This window comes from Salvia splendens, chromosome 1 (assembly GCF_004379255.2).
Source record: "Salvia splendens isolate huo1 chromosome 1, SspV2, whole genome shotgun sequence".
In the NCBI taxonomy this organism is placed as follows: domain Eukaryota; kingdom Viridiplantae; phylum Streptophyta; class Magnoliopsida; order Lamiales; family Lamiaceae; genus Salvia; species Salvia splendens.
The window spans coordinates 31,408,341-31,424,102 of NC_056032.1; the positions used below are offsets into that span (position 1 = coordinate 31,408,341).

Here is a 15,762-nt window from a genome sequence, read left to right on the forward strand (position 1 = left end):
GTGCACTCTTGAGTCAAATTATGTGGGATTTATTTAAAGGTTATTTGGTTGTAAGACTTTAAATACATGAATTTTCAATATTTTTTTTTATTTTTTCCTTAAACTTTTTTTTGAATATACATACATGAATATTGGATTTTTTTATTTATCCATAAATCAAATATCAAAACAGATGTGACGGTTAAAACTACATACAATTAAAAAAATTGTCACGTATATTATAAATTGCCACATCTCATATGATTTTTTATTTAGGGGCAAAAATTTAAAAAAAAAAGCCAAAATTCGTGTATTTATGCTAAAAAACAAAGTTTAAGATAAAAATCAGAAATTCATGTATTTAAAAGCAAATAACTCTTTAGTTAGAGTATCTCCAAGGGGTAAATGGAGGGGTAAAGTCATATAACTACCATATTTACCTTTTCTCAATGAAAAATCATGCTCCAAACGAAGAGGTATTTGAGAAGTATTATACCTGTTTCCATTTTGAAGAGGTATCTTTACCTCTCCATTGATGTAGAGGTAAAATCATATAACCACTATATTTGCCTTTTATTTATGAAAAATCATTTTCCAAGAGATAATGTATTTGAGATGGTATTACACTTTATGGTTTTAATGCATTTTGTACTATTATTTTATTTTTTTAAATGATATACCTTTTTTATACCTTTTTTCCTTTGGAATGTATTATTTTTTGGAAGGGTATAATTTACTTTTTGAGAAGGTAAATAGATGATATACCTCTTTCATTTACCTTTCCTTGTTGGAGATGCTCTTAGTGACGAGAAAATATTAATTCAAGAAAGTTAATCACGTGTAAAAGTGTTAAGGATAATCTCCCTAACGTGATGCCGCAATCAAGATTAGAAGTCCCGGGAGGCGAAATCCCGTCGACAACTAGGGTTTGCAAAGAACGAAAAATAAACAAGAAGAAGTAGGCCAAATTTCTGATACCTTTGGTATTAATTTCAGCTCCTATTTATAATCTAAGGACCCTAGGGTTGGTTCGACTTACGGCCCGAGAAAGAACCAACAAAGAAAATCCGGAACGGAGCTTATAAATTGCTCGACCCAATTGTTCAAAAATAATAATAATAACATCTAGAAAATAAAATAAAAGATCCTAATCTACGAGGCCTTTCATGCGCCCTACTTGGGAACGTAGTCCCCGAACCTCACCGGCGCCTTGGCTCTCCTGGCTGACTTCCTTTGTTCCCTCATTTCCCTCGGCGACGGCCTTCCACGCTCCACCGTCTCATAGTTCAAATCCGGGACCTGTCGCTCCTCCGGCTCCTCTTCCCCTCCGGCGACGCTGGACGGTTCTGTCTGGTTGAGAGGGATACCCGTATCAACTCTCCCCCGATAAGAGCATCCTTGTCCTCAAGGATGAGGTCAGGAAAGCGTCTGCGAACAACCACCAGCGGCTCCCACGTCGGATTTTCGCCCTTGTCATCATCCCATTGGATCAAGGCCTCCTCCACCGCAGCTCCATCCCGCCATGCCGTGCAGATCCCTACCCACTTCAGAGGTCGCGAAACTGGACGACCCCGTGCGAATACAGGTGGTAAAGCCATGGTCCCCGAAGACCCGGCTTGCACAAATGGTCGAAGCAGACTAACATGAAACACGTTATGCACGCGACTGCCCTCAGGCAACTTAAGGCGGTACGCAACCTGACCAATTCGTTCCAAAACCTCATAAGGCCCAAAGAACCTGCGCGCCAGCTTCAAAGACAGAGGCTTTGCTACCAAGTATTGGCGATACTGCTGCAGCTTCAACAGGACCACGTCCCCCACATCAAACTCGACATGTCGCCGATGCTTATTTGCTGCCTCGCGCATACGCTGCTGCGCCCTTTCCAGATTAGAACGCAAGGATACAATCAATTCGCCCCGCTGTCTGATCAGCGACGCCACATCGGACGGAGTGGACTGCGACGGTTCAGCCGCCACCAACGGAGGAGGATCCCGCCCATACAAGGCCTTGAACGGAGACGTACCTAGCCCCTCGTGAAAAAAACAATTCAAGGATAACTCCGCCCAAGGCAAAAATATCACCCATTTGTTCGGTTTATCTGCCACGAACGCCCGTAAATACTGCTCCAGACCACGATTCCGAACCTCCGTTTGACCGTCAGATTGAGGGTGATACGCAGTCGTGAAATGCAGCTTGGTACCGCTCAGAAGCAGCATATCCTCCCACACATCATTTAGGAACACGGAATCCCTGTCCGACACCAAGGTTTTTGGGAAACCATGATGCTTCACCACCGTTTCGATGAAAAGGTTCGCCACACGCAGAGCATTGAAATGTGGCGATAGAGGCGCGAAATGCGCATACTTGGTCAACCTATCAACCACCACCGTGATTGTAGTAAAACCACGAGACTGAGGAAGGCATGTCATAAAGTCCATCGATACGTCCTCCCATACCTGCGAAGGAATAGGTAACGGCTGCAACAACCTTGCAGGTTTTTGTGTCTAATACTTAGTCGTTTGACACTCCACACAGGCCTCCACGAACCCCTTCACCTCTTTCCGCATGCCCTTCCAATAAAATTGGGCAGCCAATCGTCGAAACGTCCTGTCAACTCCTGGATGACCAGCTTGCGGAGTAGAATGATGCTCGGCGATCAAAGGTAACTTCGCCGCTGACTCGACCCCCACATAAATGCGACGACCGTGATAGATCAGGCCCCCGACAAACGACAAGTGACTGGCCGCCTCGCCCTTTTTAATTAACGCCCTCAGCTCCATCAATTCCGCTAAGGAATCGACCTCCGCCAGCAGTAGCTCGAAAATATCCGGGACCGGGTGAGCCGCCAGTGCCAACAGCGGGGTCTCAGCCTGCACCCGCTCTGTCTCAGCCTCGTCAGGTTCCATATCGCGACGTGAGAGGGCGTCCGCGACCTTGTTCGAGGCCCCCGACTTGTATTCAATTTGAAATTTATAGCCCATTAACTTCCGGGCATAGAATTGCTGATCCGGAGTCTGAATAACCGCTGCAATAATTCCCGTAAACTCTTTTGATCACTGCGGATCACAAATTCGCGCCCCAATAAGTACTGACGCCACTTCTGAACCGCCTCGACAATGGCGTATAACTCCTTATGATATGTGGATGACACCCGACATCGCGGCCCCAATTTCTTGCTAAAGTAGGCCAAAGGCCGTCCCTCTTGAAGGAGGACCGTGCCCACCTCGAAATCCGAAGCATTTGTCTCAATATAAAATTGTTTGGAGAAATCTGGTAGCCGAAACACCGGCGCCGATGTCATAGCTGCTTTGAGGGCCAGAAAACTCTCCTCCGCCGCGGGGGACCAGGCCAAAACGTCCTTCTTCAATAGTTCCGTCAAAGGGTGGTCTGCAAGAGTCGCATAATGCTCGATAAACCTCCGATAATAACCTGTAAGGCCCAAAAAACCTCTCAACTGTTTAATCGAGGACGGCACAGGCCACGCGACCATGGCAGCAATTTTCTCCGGGTCAGCCCTCAAGAGTCCCTCCGCAATTAAATGCCCCAAATAATCCACTGTGGTACTGCAGAAAACACATTTGGATAGTTTAACAAAAAACTGATTAGACTTCAGAATGGTGAGTACCTCGTGCAGGTGGCGCACATGAGATTCCAGCGTCGGGCTATATATCAAGATGTCGTCGAAGAAAACGATAACAAAGGTGCACAGCAGTGGTCTAAAAATGGCATTCATGGCCGACTGGAATGTGGACGGAGCATTAGTCAATCCGAACGGCATGACAAGGAACTCAAAATGGTCGTCGTGAGTTCGAAAGGCCGTTTTGAAAACGTCATCCGTGTGCATCCTTATCTGATGGTACCCAGAGTGTAGGTCCAACCTCGAGAAAAATCGCGCCGACCCCAGCTCGTCAAACAACTCATCCGAGGTAGGTATAAGGAAGTGATCAGACACCGTCGTCGTGTTCAGAGCCCTGTAGTCAATACAGAATCTAAACGTACCATCCTTTTTCCGAACAAGCAAAACAAGAGACGAAAACGGGCTCCGGCTAGGCCGGATGACGCCCGAAGCTAACATCTCCTTCACTTGGCGTTCGATTTCATTCTTCTGGAAATATGGGTAGCGGTATGGACGCACATTAACCGGTTTTGAGTTCGGAAGTAGGTGAATGCGGTGGTCGAACGGGCGGGCCGGTGGAATGCCCGTCGGGGCGTGAAATACATCCTCATGCGAACGCAAAACCGACAAAATCATGGGATCTAGGTGAGGCGGAAATAATGACTGGGCGTTATCCGTCTCATGGTCCTCCGTTCTGGGAACCGCTACCAACTCAACATCTCGGCCTCCCCTCTCAACGACAACAAGCTGGCGACAGTCTTAAGCGAAACCTGTTGTGCAATTGGTGGAGATACCTTCAAACAAATGGGCACCCCATTGCGCGCAAACTCCAAAGTCCCATCCACAAAATCACTAGTGACGCGCCGCATAGATTTTAGCCACGCCAAGCCTAGAATGACGTGTGGACCATGAATCGGAAGGATGTGCAAATCGATCTAAAACACGTGCGATTGGATCACCACACGGGTTTGCAAGCTAACATGCGAACATACCAACGACGCCCCATTTCCAACATACACGCGAAATGGCTTAACCGCCGTAAGCAGGAGCGCGAGCCTCTGCGCGATTCTGGGATGCAAGAAATCATGAGAGCTGCATGTATCGACGAGAACGACCATCGGCTCTGGTCCGATTGTGCCTCGCAGCTCCATTGCCTCAGGCCGCTGCCGGCCGTCTAGCGCATAGATGTGCGAAAGATCTGTCGTTATCACCTCAGGTTGTTCCGGCGGATCCTCAGATACAACCGTTTCCTCCGTCTCGTCCTCAGCATCGCCACCCATATAAGCCAAGAAGGGTCGCTTACAAGCATGAGATGGTATCCACTTCACCTCGCAATAAATACATACCCCACGGCGTGTGCGATCTGCTCGCTGAGCTGGTGTCAGGTGGATAACTGGAAGCTTCGAATATTCAAGACCCCTAGCGTAAACAGGCTTCGTGGTCGGCTGGGACTGAAGCTGCTGCTGTGGGACAGCCGCCGGCGCTCCTTTCTGATCCCTGGGCGGCCACTTGCGACGTTGGGGACCGGATGGGGGTATGGGTTTCTCGTTGCTTCCGTCAAACTCAATCGCGAGAGCCATCGCGGCCGCCACCGATCTCGGATGTTAGTGTTTTACCTGGCCCCGCACCGGTTGTTGAAGACCTGCTATATAGATAGGTAAAAACGTGGATTCAGGGACATTAGGGATCCGATTCCTCATTGATTCGAAAGTCACATTGTACTCAGCCAGCGAACCCGTCTGAACCAGTTTTGCAATCAAGCCAAGGTAATCCTCAAAACACTGCGGATCAAAACGTCGCCGCACATCTTCCAAAAAATCACCCCAGAGAACAACCGGATTGCTGGCACGATAGTTGAACACCCATTCCGCTGCTTGATTGTCAAAAAGCATGACCACATAGTGTAGACGATACGCTTCAGGCATCATCAGATGATCAAAATAATATTGAATTCTTGCAATCCAATTCACCGCATCCGACCCATTGAAACGCGGGGGTTTCATCTTCTCGGCTCGCGGTAGAGTGAACCCCTGGCGGGTCCCTGGTGGCTCCCATGAAGACAACAAACCCGCTCCTTCCCCTGAACCGGACCCCAAAACATCAGTCGGTAACGAACTGATAGGGGAAAAACTAGCGCATGTCTCCGTTGGCAACCATGGCTGAGCCCCCAAACGAAAAGCCAGCGTATTTGGGATAGTAGTCACAACCGCCTGAGTAGGAATGGACGGCGGAACCGAATGAGGCATGGCGTCAGTAAACCAATGTGAGGGAAGACCGAAGGTCTGCGCCTGGTCCGATCGGGGTGGCACCAAACGGCGATCAAAATCATCCATCCGCGTCTCGAAACGCGCCAAAGAGGCCAGTATATGTTCAAACATCGTGGCCACCGGATCCGTTCTCTGAACGGTCGTCCCTGACGGAAACCCCACGCTAATCGGTGGAGCAGAGAACCGGCTCACCGATAACCCCTCAGTACGGACGCCATCAGACGAGACAAGTTCCATGAGTTCAGTGAAAGCACCAATTTGTTAAGGATAATCTCCCTAACGTGATGTCGCGATCAAGATTAGAAGTCCCGGGAGGCGAAATCCCGTCGACAACCTGGGTTTGCAAAGAACGAAAAATAAACAAGAAGAAGTAGGCGAAATTTCTGATTCCTTTGGTATTAATTTCAACGCCTATTTATAATCTAAGGACCCTAGGGTTGGTTCGACTTACGGCCCGGGAAAGAACCAACAAAGAAAACCCGGAATGGAGCTTATAAATTGCTCCACCCAATTGTTCAAAAATAATAATAAAAACAAGTCTAGAAAATAAAATAAAAGATCCTAATCTACGAGGCCTTTCATGCGCCATACTTGGGAACGTAGTCCCTGAACCTCAGAGCATCCGCAGCGGTGGCGGTTGGCGCCACCGCCGTCCGTGCCAGCGGCAAGGCGAAGGACCGCCACCGCTGCAACCGCGCCGCTGGCACGGCGCTGCTCGATGTATCGAGCACGTCCGTGCCAGCGGACGCACACGTGGCGGTCTCTGATTCGCCAACGGCATAGCCGTTGGTTTCAAACATTTTTTTTTTTTTTTTAAAAATCGGATTTTTATTAAAAAAATTGATAAAAAATAAAAAAAAAAAAATTTCACTTCCCCAAAAAATTATATCCGTTTATAACCGTTTTTCCCCACTTTTTAATTTTTTTTTTTTTTTACCCCAAAAATACACACTTTCATCTATAAATACCCCCAATTTCACTCCAAAAAATTCACACTTTCACTACACAATTCTCATCATCAATCTCTCATATCCATTTTCATCTTCCTCTCACACCCTACAACACCACTATGTCCGGTAACGACGACAACCCAAGCGGCTCTCACGGTTGGAACCCCGAATGGTTCGGTTCGCAACCGTTTCATAGTCCGGAAACGGAATATTCGGCCCCTCCTCTCACCCAATATTCGGGCGTTCCGAGTGGCTACCGGCCATACCCAATCGACGATCAAGGTGCCTCCGATGGGCGCTACGGGTGGACACCGGAGCCTAGGCCTCGCGCCCCTTCCCAAATGCCGAATCCTCCATCTCGCGCCGGTGTCCGCACACCGTACTCACCGGCGGAGATGGAAAGATTGTTCAAGGCGTACTTGGAAATCTCCGAAGATGCGGTGGTTGGAACGAACCAATCCGGCGATCACTTTTGGTGGCGCGTCTCTAGCCGGTACAATGCACACCGGCCGCCGGGAACGATCGAGCGCAACGAGAGTATGGTGCGCAACTGCATCGGCCGAGCCAACGAAGAAATTGGCAAGTTCAACGGCTATTTCATCCAGGAGTCCCGGAATGCCGGGAGCGGCCGAAGCGAGGTCGACATCATCACCGCCTCGCTGAGCACCTACCAATCCATGAACGGTAAGTCGTTCAAATATCTTAACGTTTGGCAGGAGACGCGGACGCACCCGAAGTATAAGGGAGGCATAACATCCTCCTCTAGCGGCTCCTCCAAACGCTCACGGTCGGCATCCCTATCCGACGCCGGCGAAGAAGTGGCTAGCCAACTCGCCGAAGCTAACTTGGGTAGCCCCGATGCCCAACCAAGCGGTTCCCGACGCCGACCGCAAGGTAGGAAGAAGGCGGCGGCCGAACGACGTCGCGCCGCGACTCCATCTGCCCCTGCTCCCGAACCCGCACCCTATGTTCCACCTCCACCCCCGAACAACTCGTTGTGGGCCCTTTTGGCCCAACTCAATATGGCCGATAGGTCAACTATGACCCCCACGCAACTTCAAACGCACGAGTCCATGATATTGGGTCTCCAAAAATAATTGGGGTTGGTGCCGCCGGATGCGTAGTCTTCCTCGGGTTATATTAGCCAATAATTATGTAATTTTTAATTTTTAGGAGTTTAATTATGTAATTTTTAATTTTTAGTATTTTAATTATGTAATTTTTAATTTTTAGGATTTTAATTATGTAATTTTATTTTATTTGTAATTTGTTATTTTTATTGTGGTTTTTTTAATGAATTTTAGTATTATGAAAATGTTTTTGTGTAATTGAATTTTATATTAATTGTGCTAGTCCTTGCGGAAGAGCACAGTTGTGGGTGTTGTGCTCTTGCCAGAGAGCAGGCATGAATAGTACCGCCCGGGCCCACAACCGTGCCGCTGGTAAGAGCACGGTTGTGGATGCTCTCACCGACGCCTTGGCTCTCCTGGCTGACTTCCTCTGTTCCCTCCTTTCCCTCGGCGACGGCCTTCCACGCTCCACCGTCTCATAGTTCAAATCCGGGACCTGTCGCTCCTCCGGCTCCTCTTCCCCTCCGGCGACGCTGGACGGTTCGGTCTGGTTGAGAGGGATACCCGTATCAAAAGGTTAAATGGTAAGGTGGGTGAGAAGGTTCTACTCTTTATTTACGTGTCTAAGTAAATTGGGAAAGAAAGTTCTATTCAATAAATTGACGGCTTCTGTTTGAAAATTCAAAAAATTTCTTTATATCAAAAAGGAGGGATCATTTATTTCACAGTATAAATTCGAAAGCTGAAATGTTTGAAATGTTCTCTGGATTTATTCTACTTATTTATTTTTGTGTTAGGTTATATTTGAACTTGGCATTTTCTTAAATCATACTAATAGTTTCGTTGATTTTGTTCCTTTGTGCTTGTCTTATAGTTAGCCATTATTTAGTCAATAATGCTACATATTTTTTAAAAGGGAGTAGTATTTTTTTTAAATTAGCTTAGCGCTCAACAAAGTTTGATTTTTAATTCGCTTCGTCGAATTTCTTTGCCAAAACATCTCTCTAATTTCATCTTTAAAATTTTTTATGAATCTATTAGATGAAATTGTGCATTCTTTAAGAAACGGTTATATTTAAATATTAGATTTTGCTGTTCGAATGTCATATATTGAACTTGCATCTTAGTTATTTACCTTCAAATAAACCTACAATAGTAGTACTACTATTTATTCATTCAAATATCAATTCCTTAATAATAGAGCTTCATCTACATTATGTATATAGTTATTTGAAACTTGAACTAGTAAACATTCTAGGTTGAATGAACGAAGGTTGAAAATTGAAAGTTGAAACTACAAACCGTCTTGGTCATTAATTATCCAACATAGCATAGCATAGCATAGCATAGCATAGCATAGAAGGTCCTATTTATTTGTATTCACTATTTTTCCTGACGGAATTTTCAGGTTAGTTATTAAAATAATAATAGTAGAATGTATTTAGAACCAATTCTACATGTACCGACCACCAGGTATATACAATGACAAAAATTGATGCTAAATATAGCAAGTAGCAACATAGGAAAGCATAATATTAAAATACTAAAATAAGGTCGAATTCAAGTGGTAAAGTCGGTGTAACAAAAATTCTCTTTAACAATAGTTATTCTGTTCAAGTTTTTTTTTCAAATCTAAAATATTTAGTATGGGTGATGGGTTTAGGTAGACCACCAGCCCTGTGACGTGAATAAAATAAAAATATATCCTCCTAAAACACGGTCTAAGCTAAAAAATGATTTGGACCCAATAACATAACAAGATCAAATAAACCGGAAGCCCTACAAGTCATGAATAATCATGATATCAAACCTAAACAAAAACTATTATGAACAAATGGAAACACTAAGAACAACAAATAAAAAACTAACAGACCAACAATATCACTCCACATCTCTATCCACATCTCTATGTCAAAAGCGTAAATTAGGATATCTCAACTGATCCATTGTAACAACCGCTTTCAATTCAAGTTACATGTGCGTGTGATATGTATTATTTCTCACATTTTGATGATGCATATGTGATATAGTAATAGTTTAATTGATTTGATATTATTAGTATATTTGAATATTTGATATAGTATAAAATCAATAATGATTTAAAAAGAGGAACCCTAAACCCTCAGTTATTGTTTTATCTGTCTTTTTCCCATGATTATAATACTATTAATTAGATTTATTACTCTGTATAGATTTTGATCTTGCAATGTTGATTCTAGAAATAGTCAACCGCTGTCATTTTCTTCACGTCTGGGTCGCATTATTTTTTGTTTACCATTTTGTGTTTCTACTACTATTCATACTATTTAACATAGTACTCTATCCGCCCACGAATATGATTTTCGTTTTTCATTTCAGTATGCACGCGAATAGAAATCTCCTTTCATTTTTATTATATATGATACCCCACATTAATACCACTAACTCATTCTATACACATTTCATGTAAAATTAATATATACAGTACAAGTGTGACTCATTTACCACTAACTTTTTTCTACCAACTTTTTTTAACATTTCTTAAAATCCGTGTAGAAAGAAACGAGACTTTTATTCGCCGACTGATGGAGTAATTAGTAACGATGCATAATTAAGAAATGTTAATATATATTTTTCCAAAATTGAAGTGTGGAATGAATACAATATTGATTGTTTGAAATTCATCTTTTAAGGTTTTCATATGGTGGCAGATACGTTAATTGAAATTACTTAGGTTAGGTTGATCTCATTAGGACTTGACTATAGGAAGTAATGACAAAAATGTGGCTGCTAATGCTCGTAGTACTTCTTAATAAAAAACAAATAAATAATATAGTTTGTCAACTCACACGCTATCAATTGCATCCATTGAATCAAATATTTCTCTCACCATTGTCAACTTCCGGCCGAGTGGGAAATAATACTCCCTCCGTCCTCCCATGTCCTATAATAAGAGTCACAGTTTGCTATTTTAAGAGTCGCACTTTATTTCTATCATAGATAATAGGTAGGTGTCATATTCCACTAACTTACTTCAATCACATTTTATTATAAAATTAATATAAAAAATAGATCTCATATTCCACTAACTTTTTCGATTTACTATTCTTGATATTTCTTAAAACACGTGCCTACACTAAAAGTGACTCTTATTGTGGGACGAATGGAGTATTAATGATTTTACTCAACCACGCGCAATCCTTTATTAATTCATGCCGTGGTTACCATTTTATTCATCCTGTCCCATTCAAATTCCACCACTTCTCTTTAATCATCTCCCTTTTCATCTTCACGGATGCCTTACTTTAAAAAAAAACCCTCTCTCTCGGGTTACATGACAGAAGCGATTAAAGATTGAATCTTTACGCAAAATCAGTAAAAAAAATGGGACTTTTTGATTGTTTTGGTGCGTTTGATTACTGCACACACGAAACTTCAGCTCAAACACATGGTATGCATACTTATTTTGGCCTTTGATTTCGAAAAATAACTGCAGAAATGAGTTTGTTTATTTTGTCAGAAATCCCTACAAAAAACGTGAGGCTATTCTCTTACTATTCTCTGCGTTCAGCAACGAGATTGTTTCACCCTTCCAACAGAATTGGCAGAGGTGGTTTCGGAGTAGTTTATAAAGTGAGTCTTTTTTGTTTCATACAATACAAAACACTACTATTCACATTTGCACTTAATTAGCTGGTCTTCAATATTTATTTACTATGTAATATGTATGCTCAGGGTGTTTTGAGAGATGAGACCCAAGTTGCAATCAAGGCTCTCTCTGCTGGATCCAAGCAGGGGATCAAGGAGTTCTTGACAGAACTCGCGACCATATCCAAGATCCGGCATCCCAACCTCGTGCAGCTGCTCGGCTGCTGTGTCGAGGGGGATCACCGGATATTGGTCTACGAGTACATGGAGAACAACAGCCTCCACACCGCCTTGCTAGGCTCTTACAGCAAACGAGCGGAGTTGGATTGGTCGAAGAGGGCTGCAATATGTCTAGGCACGGCTAAGGGCCTCGCGTTCCTCCACGAGGACGCTGAGCCAGGCATCGTTCATCGCGATATAAAGGCCAGCAATGTGCTTCTTGATGAGGATTTCCTCCCTAAAATCGGAGATTTTGGGTTGGCCAAGCTGTTTCCTGATAATGTCACCCATGTTAGCACCCGTGTAGCGGGAACAGTGTAAGTACTGCACATTAGTTTGATATTTTTCGCTTTGGTGGGTGGATAGCATTTATATACTAATCCAACTTCCCTGCCTCATCTGATGTGGAATGGGTTTGTAACCCAACACAATTTGGATCTTATTTGTTTAACACCGTCTAATGCAGGGGATATCTTGCACCAGAATACGCGTTGCTAGGGCAGCTAACAAAGAAGGCAGACGTGTATAGTTTTGGGGTGCTTATACTCGAGATCACGAGTGGAAGAAGCAGTAGTAAGGCCGTTTTCGGAGAGGAACTCTACGTTCTACTCGAATGGGTAGGAAAATGATCCCTAAATGTGTAAATTGTACTAACATGTTTTTATCACACTCTATCTTAACAATCTTTCCACTTATTATAAATACTAATACAGACTTGGAAGTTGTTCAAAGAAGGTAGGCTCCTAGACGTCGTTGATCCAGATCTAGTCGACTACACAGAGGATCAGATAACGCGTTTCATGAAGGTCGCGCTGTTCTGCACCCAGGCAGCTTCTCAGCAGAGACCAGATATGAAACAAGTGGTGAAGATGCTGTCAACAGATGTTACCCTTAATGAGAAGCTACTAACAGAACCCGGGCTTTTTAGGCCAAAAAGCTCAAGTAAGTCGGAAGGCGATAGCTTCCGTTTCTCGTCTCACTCGGACAAAGGCAAGGAGTGCGTTACTCAACCCACAACCCCAACCAATTTAGAACATAGCACTACAGACATGATCCCTAGATGACTCATTCTAGTATTCGTATATTATCTTTATCTAATTCTAATGATAGTTATTCATTATTTCTTGCAATCATATCAGTAAAAAACATACACAGAGGTGAGTTTGCAATTGATTTAAGTTATGGATGTGGTTGGAGGATGAATGAGGAGTCACCGGCTTGTTTGAGGGTGTCGAGGAGTTGGCGCATACGAGAGAGATCAGTTGGCTTTCCTGGCAACAATGGTAGGTTTCTTTTCGACTTGTCTCGGTATGAGTTGTGCAGTCGCCTTCCAGAAACTCTTGGATGCCTCTGCGTGAAACTTGTCTCTGTCTTGTAGAAACTTCTGCAATCAATTCAACGCGATTTAGTTAAATTTTGAAACATAGAAATGCAATTTTTTGGAGGTGTTAAACCTTTTCCTTGTCCATGCTGAGAGCTTTGCTAATCTCACACTCGATCCTCCATTTCTTGTATAACCCTGCTTTGTATTTATCGGCTTCCTCAATTATTACCTTCAACATCTCCTTCTCCTCTAGCCGAATCGCATTTTGTCTGTTTTTCACACACTATATATTTGTTGATGTTTTGAGATTGGATACTATTTTTTGGTGAAAATTGAAAAGTATGCACGAACACATGAATTGACTAATTTACGTGGTTATTGTGTTTCTGGATTTTATGAGTTTGCGCAGTGATCAAAGTTATGCAACATGAGATGAATCAGTTTTCAGTTGCAAAAATAAAATTATTTAGTAGAGAATTACAGTCCTATAATTTAGGCCCGTAAAAATGGATATCAGGTATTCGATACCTAATATCCAAACCCGAAAAAAACGGATAAATCGGATTTCGGATCGGAATCGGTTAGTGAGAATTTTGGATTATCGAGTATCGGGTTACACAAAAGATTAAAATTTTTGGATTACCCGATACCTGATCGGATATACCCAAACAATCCGATTTATTTTTAAAATTAATAAATTATATTTTTATTATAATTAAATATAATTTTAATTTCTTAATTACATTTTAGTTAATACTTAATACTACTAGTTAGCATATAGGCTTTAGTTAATACTTAAATGTTATCACTTATTAATTTTGTAATTCTCAAAATTAGTTATTTTTTCTTAAATTCGAACTATTACAAGAATTTTATATATCTAAAAGTTTGTATTTACTTTCTCTTAATTTTGAACTACTACAAGAATTTTGCATTTTTAAAAGTTTGTACTCCCTCTGTCCCTTTGCAGTAGAGGCATTTCATTTTCAACACTAATTTTGAAAAAATAATAATAAATAATTAAAGGTGAGAAAAAGTAAAAAGAGAGAGAGAATAATATAGAGAATTTTTTCTTTTTATTATTCTTTCTCTTACTTTAATAGCTCTCCACTTTAACTATTTATTACTATCATTTTTCAAGATGAGTGCTAAAAATGAAACGCATCTAGCACAGAAGGACGAAGGGAGTTGTAGTTAATTTTAAAAAAATCAAAATCACAATCGAGACTGGATACCCGAAATTAAATTCGGGTCGGGTATTGGATTTTGAGAATTTCGGAATCAGGTACTCGAAAATTTCGGATCGAGTATCCGCTGGTGCGATTTGACAGGCCTATCGTTTATAGAGGTTTAATTAGGAATGAGGATGTTTAGGCCATCATCCACTACGCAGTCACTATACCGTCCCTTAACTCTCTCTTAAACTACTATTTCAGGGTCTCACTGTCCTTTTTTACTCCATCCCTTAACTAAGGGACGGAACCTGCAACCCTCCGTCCCTTAACCGTCCCTTAAATTACTATTCATTCAATTTCATTTTTTTATTTCCAACCAAATTCAATTAATAAAAACACACTTCATTAAATAAAATAAACTTACAACATAAAATTAGTAAAAAAAATAATTTAATAAATTCCTAAAAAATAAAAATACATAATTTCCTAAAGTTGCTCAAATGTGCTCAATTAGATCCTTTTGGAATTGGGTGTGGGCGCTAGAGTCGCGTGTCCTTGCACGAATAGATAACCGGTCTTGTATAGACGGATGCGCTCCACTTCGAGGCGGACTACTTGCGGTTGAGCTTCCGGGGGATTCGGGGTCGAACCAATTTCCCGCTTCGGGTCCTTCGTCTTGGACAATCATGTTGTGCAAGATTATGCACGTATACATGATGTCGACCATGCTCTCCATGAACCACGAACGAGCCGGAGCTTTGATGATGTTGAAGCGCGCTTGGAGAACCCCGAACGCCCTCTCCACATCCTTGCGCGCAGCGTCCTGCTTCTGCGCAAAAAGAGTCTGCTTTGGGTTCGCAGGCCTGCTGCACGTCTTCACGATGGTCGGCCACTTCGGGTAGATGCCGTCGGCGAGATAGTACCCCATTTTATACAGCCGGTTGTTGGCGACGAAGTTGATGGCAAGCGCTTTACCGTCCAAAACTTCGGTAAAGAGGTCGGACTGGTGGAGCACGTTTACGTCGTTGTTCGACCCGGGTAACCCAAAGTACGCGTGCCAGATCCAAATCCGGTAGTCGGTAACGGCCTCGAGTACAACAGTTGGGTGAGTGCCTTTGTGGCAGCTCGTGTAGGACCTCCTCCACGCCATCGGGCAATTCTTCCATTGCCAGTGCATGCAATCGACACTGCCAAGCATCCCGGGGAATCCGTGCACTTGTTCATGAAGGTCGAGGAGGAACTGACAATCGGTCGTGCTTGGCCTCCGGAGAAATTCGTCGGTGAAGGCTGCCCGGACGCCTTTGCAGAATTTGAGCAAGCACGTGCGCCCAGTGGTGTCTCCGATGTGGAGGTATTCGTCGAACATGTCGGCCGTTTGTCCAGTCGCAAGCTGACGGATTGCTGCAGTACATTTCTGCAGCGTCGTGTGGCTGGAACGGCCGACCGCGTCGAACCCTATTCGGAAGAACTCTTCCCGGGCCGCCAATGTATTCGCGATTTGGAGAAATAACAGTTTCCCCATGCGGAAACGACAA

General features: G+C 43.3%; 1 protein-coding gene across 1 annotated transcript; it reads left to right on the plus strand.

The window, feature by feature from the left end:
* The first annotated feature begins 11,088 nt into the window (after positions 1-11,088).
* Positions 11,089-13,310, plus strand: LOC121798157 (putative serine/threonine-protein kinase). Its single transcript, XM_042197022.1, has 5 exons — positions 11,089-11,312; positions 11,382-11,494; positions 11,597-12,045; positions 12,195-12,345; positions 12,442-13,310. Exons 1-5 carry the CDS (start codon positions 11,246-11,248, stop codon positions 12,790-12,792), a joined length of 1,131 nt encoding a protein of 376 aa, XP_042052956.1. The 5' UTR covers positions 11,089-11,245; the 3' UTR covers positions 12,793-13,310.
* Positions 13,311-15,762: the final 2,452 nt, after the last annotated feature.